This window comes from Scylla paramamosain, chromosome 3 (genome assembly GCF_035594125.1).
Source record: "Scylla paramamosain isolate STU-SP2022 chromosome 3, ASM3559412v1, whole genome shotgun sequence".
Classification (NCBI taxonomy): domain Eukaryota; kingdom Metazoa; phylum Arthropoda; class Malacostraca; order Decapoda; family Portunidae; genus Scylla; species Scylla paramamosain.
Genome location: NC_087153.1, coordinates 22,610,423 through 22,626,510, shown reverse-complemented (window position 1 = coordinate 22,626,510; position 16,088 = coordinate 22,610,423). Strand labels below are relative to the sequence as shown.

Here is a 16,088-nt window from a genome sequence, read left to right as displayed (position 1 = left end):
GTAACTACTTCTAACTAGCTACAGGGAAGAGAGACAGGACAGCATAGCAGAAGGCTCCTTCCCACCCACCACTCCCTCCAGCTTGTGCTGGCATGGAAATATTTGGGAAAAGTACCATGCAGTATGGAAAAACTGACATGGAATTTTCATAGGAAAGGATGAAAGGAAGTTCTACTATTCACCCTACGGTGAACTCTATATGCCTATCTGAAAGTTAATACAATTTATATTAAAACTGGTGTCTGTAAAATAAGAGTTTATTAGTGAATTTAGTAATTATTCGGACAAGAAGAGAGCTTGTTGGGGATTTGCTTTTAAATATTTGTCTATTTTATTTTTGAATGATTCAATAGTATTGCTGTTCACAATTTCGGCTGGAAGTTTATTCCATATATTTACTATACGATTAAGAAATAAATGTTTGGCCTCGTGGGATTTAAAACGTTTGGGTATAATCTTGAATCCATTATTTCTTGTTAGGTTAGAATGATCAATGGTAAAATATTTATGTGCATCAATGTTACTATATCCTTTGAAAATTTTGAACACTTCAATTAGGTCTCCTCTTATCCTGCGCTTTGTTAAACTAAATAGGTTTAGTTCTTCCAGTCGTTCCTCATACGGCTTATTGCGCAATCTTGGAATCGTCTTTGTGACTCTGCGCTGTATCTTTTCTAGTTTTTCAATGTCTTTTTTGTAGTATGGTGACCAGAACTGTACACAGTATTCTAGTTGAGGACGTACCAGTGAGTTATATAAGGCAAGTATAACCTTTTCTGATTTAAATTCAAAGGTTCTTCCAATGAACCCCTATTTGCCGTCTTTACTGTTTCTGTGCAGTGTTGACTCGGCCTTAGGTCGTTTGACAACGACACCAAGATCTTTTTCTTTATTAGCACTTGACAGTGGCATGTTATTCATTACCTATCTCGCCTGAACATTGTTGCTTCCAATATGTAGAATTTTACACTTTTCTATATTGAATCTCATCTGCCATTTTTCTACCCAGCTTGTTAGTTTATTGAGGTCACACTGCAGTTCCTGCCATTGTGACACAGATGTTATTCTACTTGTTATTTTGGTGTCGTTTGCAAATTTACTTATTTTGCAGTTTATCCCTTCATCAATATCATTAATGTACATTATGAAGAGTACTGGTCCTAATACAGAGCCTTGAGGAACGCCGCTATTTACCTTATGCCACTCTGACTCTTTTCCATTTATCACAACATGCTGTTTTCTGTCAGAGAACCAGTCTCTCAGCCATTTCAGGATGTTTCCGGCAATGCTGTGAGCTTTTACTTTACTGATGAGTCTCCTATGGGGAACAGTGTCAAAAGCTTTCTGGAAATCAAGGTAGATAATATCAACAGCTTTTGTCTCGTCATACGAGTTAAATACTTCATAAAAGAAGTCTAGTAAGTTTGTTAAGCAGGAATGCTTAATAATAATAATAATAATAATAATAAACGGTTTATTATTTAGGCAGTTAACAAACTGAAAATGTACATAGGGGGTGGGGAAAAACTTAACATTAATCCTAAAGGTAAGTTTAATCTAGGAGGGAAATACTATTGATTGATGGCTCGCACCATGGTGGGAATCGCACTGAGTCTGTACTGGTCCGTGTGCGGCGCCTTCAAGGGCATTATTTTGTTGTGGTGTCTGGTTCTGAAACCGTGTTGCGAATCCTTTATGATTTTATTTTCTTCTAAATATGTAACAATTTTATCTCTGATTATTGTTTCCATCAGCTTGCACACTACTGAAGTGAGACTGATTGGCCTGTAATTGGCTGGGAGAGATTTATTTCCTTTTTTATAGATTGGCGTGACATTTGCTAGTTTCCATTCGTGGGGAACTTTACCCGCTAGTAAAGTTTTATTGAATAAAATTGTAAGCGGTTTCACGAGCTCATTTCTTGCTTCTTTAACCCTTTCCTTCCGGCAATCGTATATATACGATTGCAAAAATGCGTCCGTAGCGACGGCGATCATACCTGTAATCAAGAATTTTTGCGCCTCAATTTTGAGCTCCAAGTGCGGTTTCTCGAGTCAGATGGTGTGAGTGGAAGTGTCTGGCATGTTTCCACATGTAGTGTTGTCACTAGCTCTAGAAATTTAGCGGTAACTAAGCTATTTTCCCTTTCTCCGGGCGACACTTGGCAACCCCAGCGACCCGCCGGGTGGAAAGCACTCGCCGGGTGGAAAGCACCATGATAAGTGCGAAGAGACATCCTGATAAGAGCAAAGGATCTCAGATCATAACTCACCATGGAGCAGGACAGAACATATGTATTTAGCAGTGCTTCTGAGTTTGAAGACAGTGACAGTGAATATTTAGAAGAAGAAACTGAAGAAAGCGAAGACATTAGTGAAGACTCGGAAAATGATTTACAGGATCCACCTGTTTTATCAGAACAGAGAGATGATACCTATCATTCTTTCATGTTATTTTTTTCATTATCTTCAATTTTATAATAAAATGGTAGAAGGTAACTTGTCAGACAAAGAGAGAGAGAGAGAGAGAGAGAGAGAGAGAGAGAGAGAGAGAGAGAGAGAGAGAGAGAGAGAGAGAGAGAGAGATAATGTTATTTGCCTGAAACTTGATATGAAAAGGGATGAAATCTCTCTCTCTCTCTCTCTCTCTCTCTCTCTCTCTCTCTCTCTCTCTCTCTCTCTCTCTCTCTCTCTCTCTCTCTCTCTCTCTCTCTCTCTCTCTCTCTCTCTCTCTCATTGGAAGTGTACAATTTTCCCTCAGAGAGAGAGAGAGAGAGAGAGAGAGAGAGAGAGAGAGAGAGAGAGAGAGAGAGAGAGAGAGAGAGAGAGAGAGAAGTGTGTGTGTGTGTGTGTGCGCGCGCGCGCGCGCGGTGTCATCGCTCTCCGGGCTGTTTCTGGATGACGGATCACACAGCGGGAGGAGGAGGAATCCTTTATACGGCATAAACTGAACTTTCAGAGGTCACATTGTATTCAGAATAACAAAGAGAAAATAATTATTAGTATTCAAACAATTTTCTGGCAATTTCTAGGTTTACCATTTTTAGCCGTCATACAAAATGGGAAAATAATTTAAGCGCCGGAAGGAAAGGGTTAAGAAGCCTGGGTGATATTATGTCTGGCCCGGGTGTTTTGTTTACGTTCATGCTCTTTGTGACTGAGAGGATTTCACTTTCTGTGATGGTGAAGTCTGGCAGCATGGTGCCTCGTGACTGAGGCGTGGGGGTTGGCAGACTGCCCTGAACATCCTCAGTCGTGAAGACTGATGAAAAGTACTCGTTCAGGGTATTCGCTATGTCTGTTTCGCTTATTATTTGTTTACCATTTTCTGTTATTAATGGACCTCCTCCTCCTCCTCCTCCTCCTCCTCCTCCTCCTCCTCCTCCTCCTGTGAGGAGGAGGAGGAGGAATGATATAGAAGAGAGGGAAGAGTGTGGATGATACCTCTACTCTCTTTAGATCACCAAGGCTTAGTGAGAATCTAAGTTGCCAAGTAGTGTTATATTTTGAAGCATTTTGTTAAAATTTATGCCTTTTTTGCATAGCAGAATGAGGATATGTGAATATCATCAAGACAAAAAAAATAAAAAAAGTAAAGAGGAAGTCATATTTCAGACCATAACTCAACTATTATTGTGAACATAGCTATAAAGCTTTGTCAGAGTGTTGTCAGATTGTGTGATGTGTCTTAATTTCAAGACTGGCTTCTTGTTGGGTAACAGTGTCCCTGGGTGAGACTGAGGACTGAGAGAAGTTCATGTGGTTGTGATAAACAGCACAAGTGATGTACTTGACTTTTTATCACAACAGCTTGACAGTACATACCTGTTTTTCTCAACCTGACAAATGACCTCATTCCCATGCCTAGAAACCTATGCACAGGTGATTGCAAATCCTTGGTAGAAGGTACTGCCTTGGTGTCTGCTGCTGATGATTCCAATGACATTTTCCTAGAATTTGCTGAGTGTGAATCAGCCTTAAGCAAGAATGATGTAGATAATTTTATTTCCCCAATTTATATTTTTTTGGTGTAGCCTGTACTGCTTGGATTGGCAACAATGTACCCATGTCATACAAAACTATGCAAATGGTACAGGCTGGGTTGGCGGAGAAACTCTATGACATGACATGGATAATCCTCAGCTAACTTCAGTTTTACTTTTTATCCTGGTTATATGTTCACTTTGTATTTTATGGACGAGAAAGGATCATAAAGATAAGTTTATAGCTGGTATTGGATGAGACAGAAATAAAAGTAAATTAATAAAATAAGTAAAAATTTGTACCTTGGGCTTATAACACACAGGACTATTTTTTGGAGGGCATTTTTGAGCGAAAAAAAGTGTTATAAGCCACAAAATGTGGTACATGGTTATGAAAATTTTATTTATCAATTAACTAAAAAAAAAAAAAAGAAAAGTGATGAACACTGGTGTTTGCTTCTCATTGCTTCCTCTGTTACTTGAATTTGAGTTTGTTAGCAATCTGTGTAAAAAGTGAAACCATGGATACTGAAACTGAATATTTGCATTAACTTAATATATATTATTATTATTTTATTTTTTTTATCTTTGTAGTACCTTTTACATTTACCACAAGTTATGTGGTGATTTAGGAAAAGTGGTATTGGTGTACCCACACCCTGCCCCCACCTAGCTGTCATTTAATAATGGTTCATCTATAGTAGATGTGGAGCTCGCTTGGGTCTGAGTACAGGTGCCTGTACTTGTACTCATACTCAAGTATACAGTATCATGTACAGTCACTAGCAGTAAATTCTCTGCCACTCCTGGACTATATAATTACTCAGTAGCAACACCTATCATCTCCCCACCTGGTGAAAACTTTTATTTTTCCTGTGATTGGGTTAAGTAGCAACACCTATCATCTCCCCACCTGGTGAAAACTTTGATTTTTCGTGTGATTGGTTCAACCCCCTCAAAAACTAAGCCTTGAGGTTCCACCTACTTGACCTTCCCAACCTAGTCCATGCCCTGTACCTTCCTGTGATCAGAATGTCCCTTTGTCATCCCCCTCTCCACTCTCTCTCTCTCTCTCTCTCTCTCTCTCTCTCTCTCTCTCTCTCTCTCTCTCTCTCTCTCTCTCTCTCTCTCTCTCTCTCTCTCTCTCTCTCTCTCTCTCTCTCTCTCTCTCTCTCTCTCTCTCTCTCTCTCTCTCTCTCTCGCTCTCGCTCGCTCTCTCTCGCTCTCGCTCGCTCTCTCCCGCTCTCGCTCGCTCTCTCCTCGCTCTCGCTCGCTCTCTCCCGCTCTCGCTCGCTCTCTCCCGCTCTCCCGCTCTCTCCCGCTGTCCCGCTCTCTCCCGCTCTCTCCCCCGCTCGCTCTCTCCCACTCGCTCTCTCCCGCTTGCTCTCTCCCACTCGCTCTCTCCCGCTTGCTCTCTCCCACTCGCTCTCTCGCTCGCTCGCTCTCTCTCTCTCTCTCTCTCTCTCTCTCTCTCTCTCTCTCTCTCTCTCTCTCTCTCTCTCTCTCTCTCTCTCTCTCTCTCTCTCTCTCTCTCTCTCTCTCTCTCTCTCTCTCTCTCTCTCTCTCTCTCTCTCTCTCTCTCTCTCTCTCTCGCTCGCTCGCTCTCTCTCTCTCTCTCTCTCTCTCTCTCTCTCTCTCTCTCTCTCTCTCTCTCTCTCTCTCTCTCTCTCTCTCTCTCTCTCTCTCTCTCTCTCTCTCTCTCTCTCTCTCTCTCTCTCTCTCTCTCTCTCTCTCTCTCTCTCTCTCTCTCTCTCTCTCTCTCTCTCTCTCTCTCTCTCTCTCTCTCTCTCTCTCTCGCTCGCTCGCTCGCTCGCTCGCTCTCTCTCTCTCTCTCTCTCTCTCTCTCTCTCTCTCTCTCTCTCTCTCTCTCTCTCTCTCTCTCTCTCTCTCTCTCTCTCTCTCTCTCTCTCTCTCTCTCTCTCTCTCTCTCTCTCTCTCTCTCTCTCTCTCTCTCTCTCTCTCTCTCTCTCTCTCTCTCTCTCTCTCTCTCTCTCTCTGAAAATATGGATGTGAACCCCCACCCTGCCATACAGCACACTACCCTGCCACTCAATATTAGTTACCACAGTACAGTTTTGTGTTTGTCTGTAAAGGTAAAAGAAGCTCAGACAAGGAACACAGTGTATCTTTTTTTTTATGTAGGAGGGACACTGGCCAAGGGCAACAAAAATCCAATGAAAAAAAAAAAAGCCCACTGAGATGCCAGTCCCAGAAAAGGGTCCAAAGTAGTAGTCAAAAATTGAAGGATAAGTGTCTTGAAACCTCCTTCTTGAAGGAATTCAACTCATAGGAAGGTGGAAATACAGAAGCAGGCAGGGAGTTCCAGAGTTTACCAGAGAAAGGGATGAATGATTGAGAATACTGGTTAACTCTTGCATTAGAGAGGTGGACAGAATAGGGGTGAGAGAAAGAAGAAAGTCTTGTGCAGCGAGGCCATGAGAGGAGGGAGGCATGCAGTTAGCAAGATCAGAAGAGCAGTTAGCATGGAAATAGCAGAAGAAGACAGCTAGAGATGCAACATTGCAGTGATGAGAGAGAGGCTGAAGACAGTCAGTCAGAGGAGAGGAGTTGATGAAATGAAAAGCTTTGGATTCCACTCTGTCAAGAAGAGCGGTATGAGTGGAAATCCTCCAGGCACGTGAAGCATATTCCATACATGGATGGATACCCATACATACATACATACCTCCATACCTGGAAGAATTTTAATAGGTAGCATGAAGTAGTCAGTGTGTGGAGGAGAGGGAGGAACATACCCAGAATTGACCAAGGTAGAGTTTTTAGCAAAGGTTTCAGTGAAGAGTTCAGCTTTACAAATAGATGTGATAGCAGTGGTGCCATCTGGTTGAAATAAAAGAGGAAAAGAAGAAGTAAAGTTATTTTAGATATTTTTGGCTAGATGCCAGAAGTCACGAGGGGAGTTAGATCTTGAAAGATTTTGACACTTTTTGTTAAAGTAGGAGTTTTTGGCTAGTTGGAGAACAGACTTGGCATGGTTCCAGGCAGAAATATAAAGTGCATGAGATTCTGGTGATGGAAGGCTTAAGTACTTTTTGTGGGCCACCTCTCTATCATGTATACCACAAGAACAAGCTATGTTAAACCAAGGTTTGGAAGGTTTAGGTTGAGAAGAAGAGTGAAGAATGTATGCCTTCGTGCCAGACACTATCACCTCTGTTATGTGCTCAGCACACAAAAGACGGGTCTCTGACACAGAAGCAGTAGTCATTCCAAGGAAAATCAGCAAAATACCTCCTCGGGTCCCCCTAAATAGCAGAGGCGAAACACCAGAGGCACCTCTGCTTAGGGGGATCCTGAGGAGGGATTGGAGTGATAGGACAAGATGCAGATATGAGATTGCGGTTGGAGGAGCCCAATGGAGAAGAGAGGGTGACGGCACAAGCAAAAGGATTAGAGGTCAGGAAATGGTCAAGAATGTTGGGTGTATCTCCAAGATGGTCAGGAATACAAGTAGGGTGTTGCACCAATTGCTCTAGGTCATGGAGGATAGCAAAGTTGAAGGCTAGTTCACCAGGATGGTGAGTGAAGGGAGAGGAAAGCCAAAGCTGGTGGTGAATATTGAAGTCTCCAAGAATGGAGATCTCTGCAAAAGGGAAGAGAGTTAGAATGTGCTCCACTTTGGAAGTTAAGTAGTCAAAGAATTTCTTATAGTTAGAGGAGTTGCTGAGAGGTATACAGCACAGATAAATTTAGTTTGAGTGACTGTAGTCATAGCCAGATGGTGGAAAACTTGGAAGATTCAAGAGTGTGGGCACGAGAGCTGGTTAAGTCGTTGTGCACATAAATGCAACATCCAGCTTTGGATCGAAAATGAGGGTAAAGAAAGTAGGAGGGAACAGAAAAGTGGCTACTGTGAGTAGCCACAGACACCTGAGTTTGAGTGAGGAAAAGAAGATGAGGTTTAGAAGAGGAGAGGTGGTGTTCTACAGATTGAAAATTAGATCTTAGACCATGAATGTTGCAGAAGTTAATGAAGAAAAAGTTGAGGGGGGTGTCAAGACATTTAGTGTCGTCATCAGAAGGGCAGTTCGACCTGGGGACATTTGTGGTCCCCTCTCCAGATGGGGACTCCTAGGCTGGTGTAGGAGTTGCCATGAATTTTGAAATTTTGAGTGAAAGGTGTATGTGTTATTAGGTGCTTGTAGTTTTGTGTGGAGGAAGAGAGTTGTCTTTAGAGGGCAGGCTGTGACTGCCCCCCTGTGTTGTGAGACACAAAGGGAAATATTCAGTGAGGTCACAGCTGGGTTTAATGATAAGTTCACTGAACACCCTGATCCAGTGCTTTAGACCTCACTGGGAGTAATTATTGTTTTGGCAGGTGCCTACTGCCTCCTCCTCTTCAGCTGCCCTGTCTGAAATCCCTCTTGCTTTTCAGTCAGGTGTGATCAGTGAGACATTCTTATAACACACACACACACACACACACACACACACACACACACACACACACACACACACACACACACACACACACACACACACACACACACACACACACACACACACACACACACACACACACACACACACACACACACACACAGCAACAATTTGGATTTAGGAGAGGGAGATTGTATGTTACAAATTTACTGAGTTTTATTCTAGAATGGTGGATTTAATGCAAGAGAGAAATGGTTGGCTAGATTGTTTATTTAGATCTGAAGAAAGTCTTTGATAAAGTGCTGCACAGGAAATTACTGTTGAAGTTAGAGCATGACAGTCAGCTAAGGGGTGGCCCACTGAGATGGATGGAAAATTTCTTGACTAATAGAGAGATGAGAACTGGTAAAAGATCAGGAATCATCGTGGAGGAAAGTCACAAGCAGAGTACCCCAAGGTTCAGTACTTGCACTGATCATGTTTGCACTTTATATAAATGGTATGACAGAGTGTGAATAGATGCATGAACCTTATTGTGGATGATGCCAACGTGTTGAAGAAAGTTGAGAATGCAAAGGATTGTGAAGTATTACAGGAAGATCTGAACAAGATATCAGAATGGAGTCATAGATGAGAAATGGAATTTAATCTAAAGAAATGTAAAGTAATAGAATTTGGAAAGAGTGTGAGGAAATTAAAAGGAAATCATGTGTTGAATGGTGAAAGATTGAGTGGAGCAGAAGAGGAAAATAATCTAGGTGTTACAGTGACTGGTAATTTGATTCCAGAGAAACACATTAGCAAAACTTATAAGGCTGGCTTTTGCATATATGGATGAAGAGATAATCAGGAAGATGATTATGTCACTTATTAGACCTAGACTAGAATATAACTTATTAGACCTATGCTAGATTATGCAACGGTAGTGTGGGCGCCTTACAAGAAAAAAGGATATAAGAAAGTTGGAGAGGGTTCAGAGAGCAGCAACTAAATATCAGGGACTTGACATTTGAAGAGAACCTCTTGAACATAGAATACCATACTGTAGCTGATATCTTTTGATATCTTTAAATCTTGTATGAAGTAGAGTGGAAGAATTCCACTTTAGTTCTATTCTTCTTATTTAAAAAAAAAAAATGATAGGAAGCTTTGTTTTTATTTTGCAGTTATAACCTGAAGCCTTGTTGGGGACATGTAGAAAAAGGATGATGATTTTGGAGTGTACAAGGCCCTCAATTTATTTTACTTTGTCAGTCAAAGATCTGTATGAGGAAGGATCAGTGAAGGTGGTTTTGTGCTAATTTAGGAGTGGAAGTGGTTGACTAAGGCAGCAGTTCCTTATGAAAACAGAAAAAAGATTGCAAACAAGAATTATAGATTCCAGTGTTCTTTTAGGCTTAACAACTTATAGAGCCTTGTTTCAATAGAGTTATGGAGAGCAGACATCAACTGGAGGATCAGCGTACTCAAGCACCTTATCTACCAGTGCACCTGTCAGCAGCAGCACTACGAGTAACAGCACGGGTCCTTCAGCAGCCCTCTCAGCATCCCTTAATTCAAGCTCAACTCATGCAGTTCAGCCATCAAAACCATCTGTCCCAGGTTTCTGAATTTCTTCACTCCAAATTATTTAATGGTTCATGGTGTGTGTGTGTGTGTGTGTGTGTGTGTGTGTGTGTGTGTGTGTGTGTGTTTACCTAGTTGTATTTACCTAGTTGTGATTTACAGGAGGGGAGTAATCTCATAGTATCCCATCTCTATATCTATCCAGTTTGGTCTTTAAAGCATGGACAGTTTTGGCATTGACAACATCTTCACTGAGTTCATTGCATTTGTTCACACTTCTGTGAGGAAAACTATACTTCTTGATGTCTCTTCTACAGTTAACTTTCTTTAACTTCTTACTATGTTCCCTTGTATTCTGTGTGCCTAAATTTATAAAATATTCTTTGTCAACATTTTCCATATCATTTATCATTCTATAGACGTTTATTAAATCCCCTCTCCCTCCTATTTTCAAGGGTAGGAATTTCCAACATTCTTAATCTCTCTTCATAGGTTGACTTAACTCTGGAACCATCTTAATGACTGCTCTTTGTACTCTTTCCAATTTTATAATATTCCTGTATGTATGAGGAGACCACACCACTGCTGCATATTCCAATCTTGGTCTTATCATGGAAATCACCAACTTTTTTTTATCATTCCTTCATTCAAATATGAGAATGCCATTCTTACTCTTTTCAACAAATTCATAATTTCTCCAGTAATTTTATCAATGTGTCTGTCCAGAGCCAAATTTTCAGTAATTGTTATTCCCAAATCCACTTTTTTTATTCCTTTAACTACACACCATCCATCTCATAATGATATTGTATTCTTTTCTTACTCTTACCAAACTCCATTACTTTACATTTACTTAATTGAATTCCATTTGCCAAGATCTATTTATCTTTGTCTAAATCTACATGCATCTAATTACACACCCACCCTTCACTCAAAATTCTAAATTATCATGGCAACTTCTACAACATCCTCAGAGCCCCCATCTGGGGAGGTGACCATAAATGTCCCCAGGTCGAACTGCTTTTCTGTTATTGACCACAAGTATCTTGACACCCCCTTCAACTTTTTCTTCATTAACTTTGCAACATATGCAGTCTTGCATCTAATTCTCAATTTGTAGAATTGACATCCCCTTCAACTTTTTCTTCATTAACTTTGCAACATATGCAGTCTTACATCTAATTCTCAATTTGTAGAACACCACCTCTCCTCTACTAAACCTCATCTTCTTTTCCTCACAGAAACACAGGTGTCTAAGGCAACCAACAGTAACCACTTTTCTCTTCCCTCCTGCTTTCCCTATCCTTGTTTTCAATCCAAAGCTGGATGTTGTATCTATGTGCACAACGACTTAACCTGCTCTTGTGCTTACTCTCTTGAATTTCCCAAATTTTCCATCATCTGGCTATGACTTCAAAGTCACTCTCAAACTAAATTTATCTGTGCTGTATACCTTTCACTTAACACCTTTGATGATAAATTCTTTGATTACTTAACTTCCAAGGTAGAGCACTTTCTCTTCCCTTTTGTGGAGATCTCCCTTCTTGGAGACTTCACCATCCACCACCAGCTTTGGCTTTCCCTTTGCTGACCATCCTGGTGAACTAGCTGTTAACTTTGCTATCTTCCATGACCTAGAGCAAGTGGTGCAACACCCTACTTGTATTCCTGTCTTGGAGATATGCCCAACATTCTTGACCTTTTCCTAACCTCTAATCCTTCTGCTTATGCTGTTACCCTATCTTCTCTGTTGGGCTCCTTCAATCAATATCACATTTGTATCGTCTTATCGCTCCACTCCCTCCTCAGGATCCCCCAAAGTGGAGGTCCCTCTGGCATTTTGCCTCTGCTAGTTCGGGGACTTGAGGTATAATGCTGATTTTCCTTGGAATGACTACTGCTTCCATGTCATAGACCTATCTTTGTGTGCTGAGCGCATAACAGGTTTGGCATGGAAGCACACATTCCTCACTCTTTCTCTTGATCTAAACCTTCCAAACCTTGGTTTAGCACAGCCTGTTCTCGTGCTATACATAATAGAGAGGTGGCCCACAAAAGGTAGTTGAGCCATCCATCACCTGAATCGTATGTGCTTTATATTTCTCCCTGGAATCATGCCAAGTTTGTTATTCAACTAGCCAAAAACTCCATTAATAGAAAATGTCAAAATCTTTCAAGATCTTACTCTCTTCGTGACTTCTGACACCTTGCCAAAAACATCTCCAATAACTTTGCTTCTTCATCTTTTTCTCCTTTATTTCAACCTGATGGCACCACAGCCATCTCATCTATTTCTAAAGCTGAACTCTTTGCTAGTTATTCAACTAGCCAAAAACTCCATTAATAGAAAATGTCAAAATCTTTCAAGATCTTACTCTCTTCGTGACTTCTGACACCTTGCCAAAAACATCTCCAATAACTTTGCTTCTTCATCTTTCCTCCTTTATTTCAACCTGATGGCACCACAGCCATCTCATCTATTTCTAAAACTGAACTCTTTGCTCAGACCTGTGTTAACTCTTACCTTGGATGATTCAGGGCTTATTTCTCCCTCTCATTCACCCTCGGACTACTTCATGCATGTTGAAGGATTAAAATCCTTCGCAACGATGTTTTCCATCCCCTCGCTGGCCTAAACCCTTGGGAAGTTTATCCTTTTGTTCTCCAAAAATGTGCCTCCGTGCTTGCACCTTGCCTAGTCAAACTCTTTCAACTCTGTCTGTCATCATCTACCTTTCCTTCTTGCTGGAAGTTTGCCTACATCGAACCTGTTCCTAAAAAAGGATGACCATTCTAATCCCTCAAACTACTGTCCTATTGCTTTAATTTCCTGCTTATCTGAAGTTTTTGAATCTATACTCAACTGGAAGATTCTTAAACATCTATCACTTCACAACCTATCTGATTGCTAGTTTAGTTTCTTTCAAGGCTGCTCTATTGGTGAACATCTGGCTTTTCTTCCTGAGTCTTGGTCATCCTCTTTTAGAGGTTTTGGTGAAACTTTTGCTGTTGCCTTAGACATATCAAAAGCTTTTGATAGAGTCCAGCACAAAGCTTTGATTTCCAAACTATCCTCTTATGGCTTCTATCCTCTCTGGAACTTCATCTTAAGTTCCCTTCCTGACTGTTCTATTGCTTCTATGGTAGACAGTCACTGTTCTTTTCCTAAATCAGTTAACGGTGGTGTTCCTTAGAGTTTTGTCCTGCCACCCACTCTCTTCCTATTATTTATTTATGATTTAAACCAAACTTCTTGTTCTTTCCACTCATACGTTGATGATACCACCCTGCACTTTACCACGTCTCTTTGTTGATGTCCAACCCTTCAGGAAGTAAACAGTTCATGCAGGGATGCTACAGAATGCCTAATTTCTGATTTCTCTAAAATTTCTGATTGTGGCAGAGCAAACTTTGTATTGTTCTGTCTCAAAACTCAATTCCTCCATCTGTCAACTCAACACAATCTTCCACTCTTCTTCAGTGACACTCAACTGTCCCTTTTTTCTACACTGAACACCCTAGATCTGTCCTCTACATATAATCTAAACTGAAAACTTCACATCTCATCTCTAGCTAAAACAGCATCTATGAGGTTAGGGATTCTGTGTTGTCTCCACCAGTTTTTCTCATCCCCCAGCTGCTAACTCTGTACAGGGGCCTTATTTGTCTATGTGTGGGGTATGCATCATATGTAACGGGTTCCACTCATACTGTTCTTTTAGACAGGGTGGAATGAAAATTTTTTTTTTTTTTATCTTATCTACTCCTCTCCTCTGACTGTCATCAGCCTCTTTCTCATTGCCAGTGTTGCATCTCTTGCTATCTTTTCCTGCTGTTTTCATGCCAACTGCTCTTTTGGTTTTGCTAACTGCATGCCTCCCCTCCTCATGGGGCCTTGCTGCACAAGACTTTCTTCTTTCACCCCTGTTCTGTCCACCTCTCTAAAAGCAAGAGTTAACCAGTATTCTCAGCCATTCATCCCATTCCCTATCAAACTCTGGAACTCCCTGCCTGCTTCTGTATTTCCACCTTCCTGTGACTTGAACTCTTTCAAGACGGAGGTCTCAAGACATATCCTATACTTGAACTCTTTCAAGATGGAGGTTTCAAGACATCCTATGTTTTTGACTAATGCTTTTGACTGTGTACTAAGACTGGCACTTCAGTGGTCCTTTTTTTGGGTGGGGTTTGGGGGTGGCTGAATATGGGTCATAACACTGCAGTTTCGCTTCTTGAATCATTTTATATTTCTTCAAGCCCGGAATGTTTGAGGAGAGTGGAAATACAGGCAATATTAATACACATCATGTAAAATATCACTCGTCTGTTGTCTTGTCTGTTATACTTTGCCCTTATAGGAATAAATTTTTGTGATTGTGTCTATTTTTTCCTATGATACTAATGTTTGTTTATTTACTAGATTCAATTTAACATAAGTTAGAGTCAATGAGAATTCACTTTAAACTGATTTAACACAAAACTAAAATATTGTGGCAGGAAAACAATGCATGCCAGTTTCAGTTACATAGATTAAAATAAAAAAATATCAATTTTAAGTTGATTTCTGGTTTTTCTTTTAGGTGCTTTTTAAATTTAAATTTTTGAATAGATTCATGTTAAATCTGACATTTTACTGTACCTGAACTAGTATAATTCATACACTTTATTGAAAGGCCATATACAGAGAGGTCCCGATGATATGAGCAATTAGGTTCTGTTTGATTTTCTTGTATAGCAAATTCTTGTATAACGAAACACATTACTGCAGTTGAGAATCCTTTATCTGAAATTCTAAAATCTGAAAACCTCAAAAAATCTAAAAGAATTTTGAATGGTGACATGACTTGCCACAAATGGAAAACTCCACAAATTGCTGGGAAGGTTTCACCACCTACACCTGTGAGACATGACCTCACCCAAGACCGAGACTAGACAGGTCTTCCCACCATCTACCCACTAGGGAACTTTGATCATATGTACACCTTGGACCATAGTATTGCTGATGACACAGGGTGGTGACCACTGAGAGGTCTTGGCCACTAGTGAGAGAAGTGTAGGTCTCGCCCAAGTTCTATATATTTGAATATATAGATCTTGGTGTTACCAAGACCTTGACCTCACCATCCTGTGATGTAAATCTCAAATCTCTCATCATGTGCTCTGGAACTTGGACAAGCATTTTGGACAGGGATGGGTTTGCCCTGTTTTATCTCTCACTCTTGACCTCACCTACCCTGTGTGGGGCTTCCCCAGCTCAGGTGAGTTGGTGTTAGTTTGTTGTCAGCAGTTGTCACAGTAGTACACCTTCACTCATTACTCATTGTGATAATCGTGTGTTCTGTGCTCTGTGAAAATATTGTTGAAAATGTCAAAAAGGCCCATGGGTAGTGGTGAAAAGAAAATGAGAACGTGTGTTTATCTATAATACAAAAAGTCAATTTACTATAAAAAAACTGTGACAGTGGTGTTAAGTGTGGAGCATCTCACTGAGGAATTTGATGTTGGAACAATTGTCTATGACCTGAAGAAATAAGGCAAACTTAAAATTCTGTGGTGAAAGTGGAACAAATGTTAATGAAAAATAGAAAAACTTTACATAGTGTGAAAAATTAAGATCTTGATTGTGTATTTATGGAGTGGATTCATCAGCATCAGAATGAACATGAATGGAATGCTGATCATGGCAAACAAAAATCTGTCATGATGAACTGAATATTGAAGGCAGCTGTGAATAATCACATGGCATATTTACAGATTTGTAGTGATAAAGCATCTGCTGATTACGAAGCAGCAGATAAATTCATTGATGAGTTTGGTAAAATCATTGCTGATCTAACATCAGAACAAATCTACAATGCTGATGAGACATGGGTATTCTGCCATTATTGCCCCCAAAAAACACTGACTACAGCTGATGAAAAAGCTCCCACAGGAGTTAAGGATGCCAAGAACAGATTTACTGTGGTGGGATGTGCTAATGCAGCAGGCGTGCCTAAGTTGGTGTTGTTGGCAAAACCCTGCATCTTTGCTGTTTTAAAGATGTGAGTAACTTACCAGTCCATTATTATTGTAACCAAAGAGCATGGATCACCAGGGACATCTTTTCTGGTTGGTTTCACACACATTTTGTATCAGCAGC

At 40.6% G+C, this 16,088-nt stretch overlaps 1 protein-coding gene across 32 annotated transcripts in view; it reads left to right on the top strand.

Moving 5' to 3' along the window:
- The window catches only part of LOC135092846 (ubiquitin-associated protein 2-like), a 138,828-nt gene that overhangs the window by 64,527 nt on the left and 58,213 nt on the right, over positions 1-16,088 (top strand). For all 32 annotated transcript variants that reach the window (XR_010263145.1, XM_063991799.1, XM_063991773.1 and 29 more), the window contains one exon: positions 9,811-9,985. Coding sequence is in view for 31 of the 32 variants with exons in the window: in XM_063991799.1 (XP_063847869.1) it covers positions 9,811-9,985 (175 nt within the window). In the remaining variant the exon portion in view is untranslated. The remainder of the gene's footprint in view (positions 1-9,810; positions 9,986-16,088) is intronic.